The 12,655-nt window shown below is 37.2% G+C and overlaps 1 protein-coding gene across 1 annotated transcript; it reads right to left on the bottom strand.

The window, feature by feature from the left end:
• Positions 1-3,830: 3,830 nt before the first annotated feature.
• Positions 3,831-11,820, bottom strand: LOC306858346 (uncharacterized protein). The gene is made up of 2 exons (XM_079398845.1): positions 11,603-11,820; positions 3,831-9,662 (listed from the first exon to the last, which is right to left on the bottom strand). Exon 2 carries the CDS (start codon positions 9,599-9,601, stop codon positions 4,526-4,528), a length of 5,076 nt encoding a protein of 1,691 aa, XP_079254971.1. The 5' UTR covers positions 9,602-9,662; positions 11,603-11,820; the 3' UTR covers positions 3,831-4,525.
• Positions 11,821-12,655: the final 835 nt, after the last annotated feature.

Below are 12,655 nucleotides of genomic sequence, written 5' to 3'. Positions count from 1 at the left end.
AGACGAAGTGCACCTACTGCCCATGTTATAGCAGCTGCTTTTATGTCTGGTACAACAGGTACAGTCAAGTACTAAGGGCTTCATAAGAATGACGAAGATAATGTTAAGTAAAAATAATAAACATGCTTATTTGAACTAACTGGTTTTCGATAAAAGTCAGGTTGAAAACTATCACATGATTTAAAATAAATAAATTTCAGTTTCATTTGTGCCTCAATTATTTTGTCATTTAAGTGCAATAAGCAATACGTTAAAATTAAGTATCTCACAGTAGTGGCATTTGTTCCTGTTTTTGAACCAATCAGATGCTACTAACCAGGGGTCTGCAACAGGGTTTGAAATTAACTTTTTCACTCACTAGACAATTTTGCTAATAAATGTTGAAGTTACCGGCCATTCACAACTTCTACTAGCCAAACAACAACAACATATATAAAGGCCATATCTAAAGGGCAGTTTTTTTTTCTTAACCTTATTAAATGTCATCAACCTTCATTTCATAAGTTTTTTACATTTTATTAATTTCCAGTTAATATAATAAGACATGAATCAAATTAAATCGATCTTTCCACTGCAGAAAAAATGGAAGCAGCAGAAGTCATTTATTTGCATTTACACAGTTTAATGATACTGAAATGCAACATGAATGCTTTTTCCAAAATTACAACTGCATAAATAATGCTGTGCTTTAAAATTTGTTTTTTAATATACAAATATGAAATGTTGGGGAAAATACAGTAAGCTACTTTCAGTGGTGGAAAGAGTACTGAAAAAATACACAAGTAAAAGTACCATTACCTTCCAAAAAATGTAGTTTGAGTAGAGTAAAAGTACTTGTCCAAAAAAACTACTTGAATAAAAGTAAAAGAGTAGCCTATTTAAAAGTACTCATGAGTATTGAGTAGTGAGTACTGAGCTGTGGATTTTACCCCATCATAATAAACGCTGTACACTTAAATTTATACATTTGTGACCCTGGACCACAAAAGCAGTCTTAAGTCGCTGGGGTATATTTGTAGCAATAGCCAAAAATACATTGTATGGGTCAAAATGATTGATTTTTCTTTTATGCCAAAAATCATTAGGATATTAAGTAAAGATCATGTTCCATGAAGATATTTTGTAAATTTCCAACTGTAAATATATCAAAACTTCATTTTTGATTAGTAATATGCATTGCTAAGAACTTAATTTTTTTGCTCCCTCAGATTCCAGGTTTTCAAATAGTTGTATCTCGGCCAAATATTGTCCTATTATTTGCTCAGCTTTCAGATGATGTATAGATCTCAATTTTGAAAAATTGAGTTTTGTGGTCGCATTTGAAAAAACGTTGTACATTCTGTAATTCACATTATCTTGTTTGTCATAAAGAACGAACAATATCTATCATCCAACACTTTTAATTTTGACTGCCAACTCTTTAAAACGCATCAAAACAGCACAGAAACAGTATTCAGTTGAAGAAAAGATGAAAGTTATTCTCAGTACAATTATCCCCATTTAAATCATAAAGTTTGAAAAATAGATTTAAAATCATGTGTCATGTGCCACTGAGAGCATGCTGTTGTTGCACATAAAATATTCATGTTTAGAATAGTGCAAATACAAACACCATTAGAAACTCAGCATCACACAGCATGATATGGGTTAAAATGAGAGCCCATTTCTCTCCAAAACGGAGCCAGTTTTAGCATTTTGCAATAAAGAAATAAGAATAACTAAACTTGATCATTTATATTACAATTTAAACATAAATGCACATTGTTCTAGAAGGATGGCATCATGCCATACCTTTTACATATTTACTCGAATTGTTATGTTGAAAAAACTATTTGTAAGGAAAAATGCATTAAATAGCCAAGTATTTCTGGGGAAACTTTTTCAAAGGAAAACACAAACGCACGCGGTGGTCTCGGTGGATCAGCAGCATCCACAACTCAATGGAACAAAAAGTGTTGTACTTGAAAACAGTTTTATTACATCACGGGCTGTCACAGATGCAGTATTAACGCCACGGGTCATCAATAAGGTGCAAATTGGTCCTCAATTTGAGTACACTATTTCAAACCGTTTTACAGTGTTTCCAACACACTTTTTCACAGCGCGCATCATGCGCTCAAACTCATCAAAAGTCAACAAGTTCAACAAAGACTTATCCAAGTGACTGCAGAACGCAGGCGCGCGCGAGAGAGAGAGAGAGAGAGCGCGCGCAGATCGGGGATTTACCGAACGTGGCACTTGCAGGAGTTAACACTGCACGCAATAGCCGAAACCTCACACCACATTTCAGGTCGTGTAGATAGGCAAGCATATATACAAATCATTTAGTAAGCAGAAATCCGAAATTTACCTTAACATATTAGAGGAAGATGTGGCTGAATTGATGCTTGAAGAATGCACTTCCAGCAGCTGGTGGTTAAAGTTTTCTATGCACATTGATTTGACTAAAGTCACGAGACTGATTACTATCTCTCTATCCAATCACATTAATGGATAAAAATAAAAATAAAATTAAAATAAGCATGTAACGACCACACACGGAGGAATATAGAGGAGTAAAAGTACCGATACATCCCTTACTTGAGTACATTTTAAAAGTACACAATTTTTAAACTACTCAAAGTACAATTACTGATAAAAACTACTTAATTACTGTAACGTGAGTATTTGTAATTCATTAGGCTACTTCACACCCCTGGCTACTTTTAAGTATGAAAATAAACCGCCAGTAGGTCTTAATGAGTGAGCCATTGAGTTATTTATTCAGAAGACTAATTCTTTCAAGAACGAAGCAAGCGCCTTATGAATGGGTTACTGAATCAATAACTCAAATGATTAATTCAGTAACTCTGAGATGCACGACTGTTCTGCTGTGATTATCTTTCTTTGGAACTATTTTTTTGTTAGGCTAACCAAATCAAGCAGAAATGGTCAACATTGACAATATTGTGTCTAAATTATAGAGCACTACTCGTTTGAACTCTTGCATAAAATCAATGCCAAATTTGCAATTGCATTGGTTTTCAAGGGGGGAAAATGTGTTGCTTAACTAGGCATCATATGTTATACATATAAAAAATCGCTTTGTGTTTCTTTTTTGTGCATTTATGTTAATTTGTTTTGATTTCTCAACAATATTCTCTCATACCGGCTGCGCGAGCCTCACCTGGTGCGTTGTGTAAAGGCAGATTTTCTGTTTGAACGCATTCGTTTGACTTTCTCTGGTCGTTTACTGAATTATGGTGCACTGAAAGCGAACCCGAGGGGTTAAAATAAGTAGCCTTACATAAGTGCATAATTATGCAGCAAGAAGTGATTAATTGCACTATAGTGGATAAGGAAGAAACTGACTCCGGCCACTTTATCACCTTTAAATGTCTCTGGTTACATGCAATGCTTCAAGAAAAACCACCAGGAATAAATAAACAGGTCCAGGATAAGTTGTGCTTTCTCTATGAAACGTGAATGAGGTCTAAACATGTATGAGACAAATTAAAAACACCTGTGAACTAGACAGGCATGCCCATGCCTTGTAAGGTCGTATAATATTATGGCTTCTTTGAACACTAATTTTTCATTGAAAAGAAGAAAGATGTCTTTCTATACCTCATCACAGTTGAATCATTGAGCAGGAATTGTCTTCCACCAAGAGGCATACATAGAATCCTTTGAAAAGAATTGTAATTATCATTAACTGACTTCCACACGGAGATGTTCACCTTCGAACTCTCAATCAAACGAGTTACATCCTGATCCTAAATCAACGAATGTGATTGGCCTATCCCGATCACTGATTAAAAAAGGCACACCACATGACTTCCTGTGTGTTCATTCATAGAAGTCTTTAATGAGAATACCTTACAAATGAAAGAAATAACAATAGGTGTGAAATATTATTAAAATTAAAAATAGCCGTTTTTCTATTGTATTTCAATGACACCACTATATAAAACCACTTTTGCATGCATTTTTCTACACCAATCTGTACTGTAAAAAAATAAAAAAAATAATTATTAAGTGAATAATCTTACACATCATAATTGTGTGATAAAGTGATTAAAGGGACTTGAACTTGTGGTGAATGTTTTATGAAAGCTTGAAACACAATCAGAACAAGTTATTTACAAAATGTATCAAGTGACACAATGCCTTGCCAGTAAGCTTTCCAGTCGTGTATTTGTAAATACAATATATATATATTTATATTTTACATTATGCAACAACATTCAGAAGTAATTGAAATAGTAAAAAAAATAATAAAAAAAATGCAACAACATTCAGAAGCATAGTAAAAAAATCTATACAAAGTAACATTGCAAAATGACTGCACTCAAAGACATGATTCAGTCACACAGTGTAGCATACGTCAAACAATAATGCTCTAAAAATAAACTTTATTTAGCTCAATAATAAAAAAAACATTCATGTTTTCAGTCATCAACAGAACACTACAGCTACAGCTGTTATGTGTAAACATATTTAAGTAAACATAATAAAAGCAATAATTAAGCAAATTCGACACAGGTTAGCTGCTTAGTGTTTTCCTAAGGTTTTGATGAAAAAATGGTTTTCTGTCACTACTAAATAATAGCTTGGCTCTGTGAGTCAAATGGCTTTTTAATGCACTCATATTTGACTTTAAGAGGTCCTGAGGTTTCTGTGTTTTTTTCTTCTGTGGTGATCCCCCCTGTGGTGACCTGGGAGGACAAGTCTTCTTTGTTTGTGGTATAAAGGTGCTACTCCACTGGTTGAGAACTTTTTGTTTAGCAGAAACCACATCAGTATAGTCTTTGCAATCAGAGACAGTTAAGGTAGCAGGAGCGGAAAAACGCCGTTCTGGGGAATAGTCTTTTTCTGTTTTGGACCCATATAAGTCAAATCTCACTTTCTTTGGCTCGGTTCTTTTTATTTTATTCACAGACAAAATACCATGCAGCTCTGGCGTCGTTTCTGACCCCTGGGATGGTGTGTCATTTGATTGACCGGACACTTTCTGCAGGTTTTCTCTATGGTTCATTGAGGTTCTGTTAGGATTATTTCGTCTTTGTTGCCTGTGTTCTTTGAATTTTTTCACCTTACTGCAGTTCTGACTCTCACCACTACGGCGTTTGTTTGCAGATACACCAGGGAGTTTTTTCTTTTGTGGCCGGTTCATTTTAACCACAATATCTGGAGCGAAAAGCACAGAATCATCAGAACCAGTACTAGTGCTACCAGATTTGATCTTATGCTTAGAAAACGCAGTTTTCTTTGGAAATGCTTTTCTGCATTGCGTGAGAGATTGGGGCTTGGGTACTCTAATTTTCTCAATTTTTTCATTTTTCTTCTTATTTGGTTGAATCTTGGTTAGCTCCCTCTCAGCTGACCCTTGAATTTCAGACACTGTCTTAGTCACTGATTTGACCATACTGTCACTTTTTGGCCCTGTCAGTCCTTCATCTGCTATGCAGTCCTCTGCTGAAGCAACAGTTGGCTCCTTGACCTCTAGTTTAAGACATTGTGGGCTATGATTTTGTCCCAGTTCTGATTCTCCCATACAGTCACTTTTTTTACCTATCTGTCCTTCATCTGCAATGCATGTCTTTGGTAAAACAAAGTTTGCCTCCTTGACTTTCAGTTCAAAAGATGGTGAACTACGATTTTGTCCCATTTCTGATTTTGCCATACTGTTTCTTTTTGGGCTTCTCAGTCCTTCATCAGCAATGCATTTTTCTGGAGAAGAAATTTTTGGCATCTCGACTTGTAGTTTAATAGATGGCTGACTACAATTTTGTCTCAGTTCTGACTGTATCATACTGTCACTTTTTTGTCCTTGTCCTGCAATGCATTCCTTTGTTGAAGCAACAGTTGGCTCCTTGATTTCTAGTTTAAGAGATTTCAGTTCTTCTTCTGCAACGCATGTCTCCGGTAGAGCAACATTTGGCTTCTTGTCTTTTAGTTCAACAGATAGCAGACTACAATTGTGTCCCTGTTCTGATTTTACCAAAAAGGCACTCTTTTGTCCTGCCAGTCCGTCATACGCAATGCATTCAACATTTGATGCAACAGTTGACTCCTTGCCTTCTGTTTTATGAGATGGTGGACGACAATTTTCTTCCAGTTTTGATTTGACCAGACAATCACTTTTTTGTCCTTTCAGCCCTTCATACACAATGCATTCCTTTGTTGAAGCCAAATTTGGCTCATTGACTTCCAACTTAAGACATGGCAGACTATAATTTTGACCAAATTTTTGGGGTTTAGCAGCAGAGCCCGGAAGATTGGTCTCATTTGGCTCCTCTTCTAGCTCAAAAAGTGGTGCCTGTTCCCAACACTCTTGGCAAAAAAGATCAGTCTTTGTCACATTAGTGAAACTTGATTTTGCAATTTCTTTACCACAGAGAGAGCAAGTATTTGCTTTGTTGTACTTCTGGTTATGTGCATCAAAGCACACTATAAGATCTGGGTGCTCAAAGTTGGATTGAGATTTGGTTTTGATGTTACATTCAGGTTCCTTTTCAAACTGTTGGAAAAATGTTTTAGCATCTTCTGATGATAGCACCGTGATTCCCATAAACAAGGAATCGTTGCTTGAATTTTCATCTTCCACCACACATTTGTCTGAGGAGTTACTAGGAGTGTCCATATTGTCTGGATTCTCATTATCAGAAATTACTTCCACCTGCCAGATGTTTGAGGAATTAAGAAGAACCTCCTTATTTCCAGAATTTTCTTCAGCAGAAATATCCTCTACCAGCCAGGTTTCTGAGGAGTTATTCAGAGCTTCTTTACTGACTGGATTTTCATCATCGGAAATATCTTCTACCAGCCAAGTGTCTGAGGAGTTATTCAGAGCCTCTTTATTGCCTGGATTTTCATCATCAGAAATATCTTCTACCTGCCATGTATCTATGGAGGTACAATGAGTCTCAGTAGAGAAAGACACGTCAGAGTTTTTTACACCATCTGAAACACTGTCTCCAGGGCTGAGAGACGGTGAATTTGATACATTATCAGGTGTTTGCTCGTGATCTTGTCTGAATACTTCTTTTGCATTGCTGAGGTCTGCAAGTTTCTCTGGAGATCTTTCAGCTAAAGGTGACATGTCACAGGGTTCTGTGTTAAAATTTTGGTTTTGATTGATGTCCTCTTGCTTCTTGAATGTCTCTTTCTCTCTTTCTTTTCCGAGCACTACATATGAATGCCCATTGTTTTCCGCAGTCACTTCCTCACTGTCATTTCCTGCCTTTTCTATGGAAAGATCTGTTGGACTGCATGTGTGTGGATTCACACTTTTCTCCTCGGATGAAACCTCAGGCACGTCTGTGAGGGAATTCACACCTAAACTAACTGAAGCGACAACGGTGTTATCTGAAAAAGTCTGTGATGTTGCCTTGAACACAGTTGCATCATCTAATGGTGGCTCTGAAAGCACCTTTTCAATATCAGCTGGCTGTCCATCAACATTTAACCAAGAAGACCTGAACTCCTCTGACGATGAATACATTTCATTTTTGAGAATGTCACAATGAGCTAGCTTCTTCAGGTTTTCAGTTTCGATGCTTTTAAATACCACAGACCCGTAATCCTTTGCTTGTATTATGGATAAGTGCAGTACCTCTCCAAATGATTTCAAAGGCTCCAACATATTGGAAGCTGTCCCATTCCAGTAGAGTTTCAAGATCCTTTCTAAAACGCTCTCAGAATTCTCAGGATATCTGGCCGATGACTCTGTCATCTCTAAAGACTTTGCTAAGTCCATCAGTTTCTCCAGTGTGTGCTCAATCACTGGCACACTGGACAAGTCAAATGAAGGATCACTTAAATCACAGTCACTTTGCTGCACATCATTTTGACATTCAACTGGGCTAGCAGCAGAGCATGCATCGGGGTCTGCAATGTTGCTGTCAGTTGTGTTTTCAAGGCTTTTGTTGTCTGGTGGAGCCATTTGTGAGGAGGATTCAGACAGTTTGTCATTTTCAGTTGTTTGTTCATTAGACTCTTCAACAAGTGACCAAACGCAATCAATCTTTAACGGTGGGCTTTCAGCTTTTTTTGGGCTGGTATCAGCCGTTGGTGCAGCGTTTGAGATCTGCTGGGAAATGGGTGGAACGATGGCTATGGCCTTGTGACTTTGCTGAGCTGCTTTCTGTAGTGCAAAGACCACTTCAAAACAGTCTGCTGGGTCCATACTGTACTGTATGTTGTGTTGGTTCGTTCCTTCACGTCTGTTCTCATTGCTACTTGTTTGATGGGTTACAGTTTTGGCAGATTTCACCCCAAAATCACTTTTGTCTTTGGACACTATTGTTACTTTGTTCCAACAGTCTCTCTGAATCACAGCATACTTTATTCTTTTGCTGGGTGGTTCAACTGTACACTGTGCTCTTGGTTCAGAAAAAGGTTCCTTTGAGTGAGTGTCAGTCCTTTTGGATGCACAAACCTCCGAATGGTCTGGACGAGTGTTCTGATGTGCAGTTCTTTCATCTGATTGTTCATTATCTTTTGAACACAGTAATCTATATATTATTGAGTCAGCATAAGATGACAAGTTAAAAGTTTTAGAGTGGGGCTGAAGCTGGGGTTTACTGGTCTGTGTCGTTTGAGAGGTCTGATTAACGTTACATGTCCAATTGTTTGTGCCCTGAGACTGATGTCCAGCATTTTGATTATTCTGAGGTTGGGTCGCCGATACATCTGGACTTGCGTTTGACCCAAATTCTGGCCGGTTCTGGCCAACAGGACTTTGGTTTAAATTATTGGAAGGCAATGAAATGTTGCACTGTGCTCCAGAAGGTGGTGTCGTGAAGTTGCATGAGGCACGATTGGCCTCAGTTCTGATCTGAGCTTGACTGTTAGGAATTTTTTGGGAGGCCCGAGAAGAGGATTGTGTGTGGCATCTTTGTTTTTGGCCTGAATATTGTCTAGAGAACTCTTGTTGTTGTTGATGGTGTTGATGAGCAGCCATTCTAGGAGCTTGAAATTGTTGCTGATTGTTGATGGAACAAGAGCTGCCTTTGTTGGAAATGTGGGAACTCCAACCCTTGCTGTTACCTACAGAGCTGCCATGGCCTGACTGTGGAGACCAATACATTGGAGCTTGATTATAGCCTGTGTTTCTGTAGTTCTGTGGGGAGGAATCATGCCATTGCGCGAATTGGGCATACCTATATGCGTTGGGGTTGTCAGATGGGTAGTTTTGCTGTATGTGGGTGGCTGCAAATGGGTGCTGGGGATGGATCTGGTTTGTCCGTTTCAACCAATCATATCCATTTGATTCCATTTTTGCTAATCCATTTTTTTGTTGAAAAGTAGAAGAGTCCGCACTGCCTGAGCAAGCGTTCCACTGATTTGCAGCCTCTTGTCCATTGGAATATCTTGTCTGCAATGTGGTTTGCCGTTGTGGGATGAGCTGTACCTGGAACGCACTGGGTTGGTCATTCCTGACAGCATGGTAATTAGGTGGAGACCGTTCTTGGCACTGAGGTGGAGATCGTTCTTGGTACTGAGGTGGAGACCGTTCTTGGTACTGAGGTGGAGACCGTTTTTGGTATTGTGGTGGAGACCGATCTTGGTACCTTTGGGAAGGACGCTGATTTGAACTCCATGTGTATCCCTGCATGGTAAAGGCTCCTCAGTGGCTGCTGCTGTTGCTCTTATGCTGAGTTATTCAATAAAGAGTTCTAAAAAAAATAAAAAATACAGAAATTAGGTCATATAACACTTGAAAATCGAAGAAAGAACACTGAAGTCAAATCAAGTCACATTTATTTCTATAGTGCTTTATACAATACAGATTGTGTCAAAACAGCTTCATAGTGATAAACAAGAAAATAGCAGAATCAATTACTGAGTCTTAACTGAGGATGAAGTGTCCAAGAGTAATTTGCAGAGATGTATATGAATAAGAATGTCATTATTTTTGCGTAATGATGACATTATGGCGTATCCAAAATTCCAATGTTCATTGTTCATTTCCATACTTTTATTTTCCTTTATTAATATTACTGATTTGTTCATTTTTATTTTAAATTCATATTCAACATTTATATATTAAGTTATATAAATCATTTACGTTTACATTTTGTTCATGTTTTTACTTTGTCTAATCCTCTTTAATAGTTTAACTAATACTTCTGGGTTATTGCGTGAATTTATTAGTGTTAACTTCTGTGATGTTATATATTATATCTCTTCATAGGTTTTTGTGGCATGTTTTCTTATTTGATATTCTCCCTGAATGCATCATAACCACAACAATCTATCAGATGCAGCATTGATAGGTCAAGTTGACCCAGTCACGAGATGCATGACGATGCATGACCCTTATATTATCTGATTAGAACAAGGGTATAAACAGCGTTTAGTTATCATGAGTGCTACACTTTCTGCTCTGTATCAAGGGGTCCTTTCGTTCATTGCTTTGGTGCCAAGATTCTATACGCAGATCTTATTTTACTTATTTTTTCATGCATTTAATCTTATTGGTAATAAAATGGTTAAAATAACCTTGTTACTTTGTGCCCCTTTACAGCTGTTGTTCACAGTTATTCCTGTATTGAGCTGTCTATAGTTCAGTGTTCATTTTTAGTGCAATATGAGGCTTCTGTACTTATGTCATGTGGAAGTGAAAGCACATAAAAGAAACCTTTTTAATTCCATGATATATGCAGAGACTACAAACATTCTCATCTCAACTGCATTTTAGCAATTATTGCAAAACAGCCTGTTTTAACCTGTATTCCTTCATTTATTTGAATTAATAAAATAAGGACTTATTTTTTAATTACTACCAAGTATATGGTGACAAGTAACACCAAGTAGCCTATTAGAAGCTAATGAATAAGTAGCACCAATATTTTAGGGGGGCCTATTATGATGATAAAAAAACTAATTATGTTTGAATATATTTTAAAATGTAATTTATTGCTGTGATGGTAAAGCAGGATTTTTACCAGCCATTACTCCTTTCTTGAGTAGCCTATGCGTCCAAAATAGCATGGTACTGTCTTTACCTGCAGTAGCTACAAGATTCACATTAATAAGGAACTTTTTTCATCGCTTACTGATGTATTTGCAGGTTTGGTTTCAACAAACTGTAGGTGGTGCTCTTTACTTTCACTTTTCCCATCCCGTTACTCCTAAACAATTCGGAATGAGTTTGAGTGAATTATCATTGTTTCGTTTGTTCTAAATAGCAGATTAAAAATACGGAACACAAGAGACGGTTACAACATTGTCATATTTCTCAGCTCATTTAATTAATAAGTAATTAAATTTTACTGCGGTTCATTCATGCGACGGACAACGCTGACACAGGGCGCCACTTGGTTTTCTGGGCCCCCACAAAATCTTTGGCCGTTTGCATCTAATAAACACATAACCTACTACTTATAGAATAACTTACTGGTGATTAAAGTATGCGCTAGTAGCATTTAGTAGCATAGTATCAACGTGCAAAAGTGAAATGGATGGGCAATGTAAAAAATGCATGATCAACGATGCAATAAATTTGCGCAGCGCACTAAAAACAACACATACTAGGAATTATTTTGCGCATCCTCTCTAAGTCACAGTTAAGTTTTAATATTCTTAACTCCGTATAGTTCAGTAGGCTACTCACAATTTACAATGCATCTCCGCATCGTGTCCACTTTAGCTCTCTAAACTTCTCCTGTTCAAAACAAAGATTTAATCCGCATGAGAATCCCGGAAACTCTTGGTTTTAACGCATTAAACTTGCAAAACGCGCATCCATTACAGCCATTAAAGTTTAAGGAGCGCGGATGAGACTCGAGTCGCTTCGCAATCTTCTGAAGCTGCGAGACACGCACATGCTGTGAAATGCCAGGGCATGACAAAAGAAGGGGCTGTCTTAAGACACATCCTCCGCCCACCGCTTATCACCTACCTCTAAGCAATGTAAATATCCACATGAAAGGTATTAGCTTTCTTCTTGTTTTAAATTATGTTATCTGCTCTCAACATTGTTAATAAAGCAAAGAGCGATCAATATTCATTCACATTCACTTTACTTGCCCTATAACTGATATGCAGAGCATATTATTACATTTTGTTTTGATTTTGCATAATAATTACAAGCAATATAAACATATGCATTGTTATCCAAAGAAAAAAAACTCATGTTAATAACTTCCAGATGTCAAAATGTCCGTTTGTTGATCCAGACACCGAGCTGAGATGCCTGCAGAACATCTAACAATCACACTTTTTATACAGTACCAAAGATCTCATTGCAGGTGCTCCTCTGTTTCCGTCTTGCCGAATACTCCCACCACAGTTATTCCATTAATCTCCTGGCTTGCTTTTAATGGTTATTTTTTCATGCAAGAGAGTAAACACTGAGTGAATATGAACTTGTGTAACCTTACAATATCATAGTTTTGCTTAAAAAAACTAGGCTCTAAATGTTATATATGAATAATGATAAAAATATACTATAGCATCATTAATATTTTACCACCACAAAAGTATTGTTTTGAGAGAACTTAGCTGGCAAAAATATATATTTTAACACTGACAGCCACTTTGTTAGTGCTGTATAGCTGTCCTCTGCATTAAACATCCTGTCTGTATGCTTGATTCTTTGCTCTTGCTTCCTTTTTGCAAAAAAAGCAACTGAGGCATTGAAGCACAGGGGTGTGAAAGCCACAAC

This window comes from Barbus barbus (assembly GCF_936440315.1).
Source record: "Barbus barbus genome assembly, chromosome: 39".
In the NCBI taxonomy this organism is placed as follows: domain Eukaryota; kingdom Metazoa; phylum Chordata; class Actinopteri; order Cypriniformes; family Cyprinidae; genus Barbus; species Barbus barbus.
Note: the sequence above shows the minus strand (reverse complement) of the source record. Positions and strands in the feature narration are given on the sequence as shown.

What these genes read in the sequence shown, in the direction of transcription:
- LOC306858346 (XM_079398845.1), bottom strand. Translation starts at nt 9,601, where the DNA reads ATGCAGGGATACACATGGAGTTCAAATCAGCGTCCTTCCCAAAGGTAC.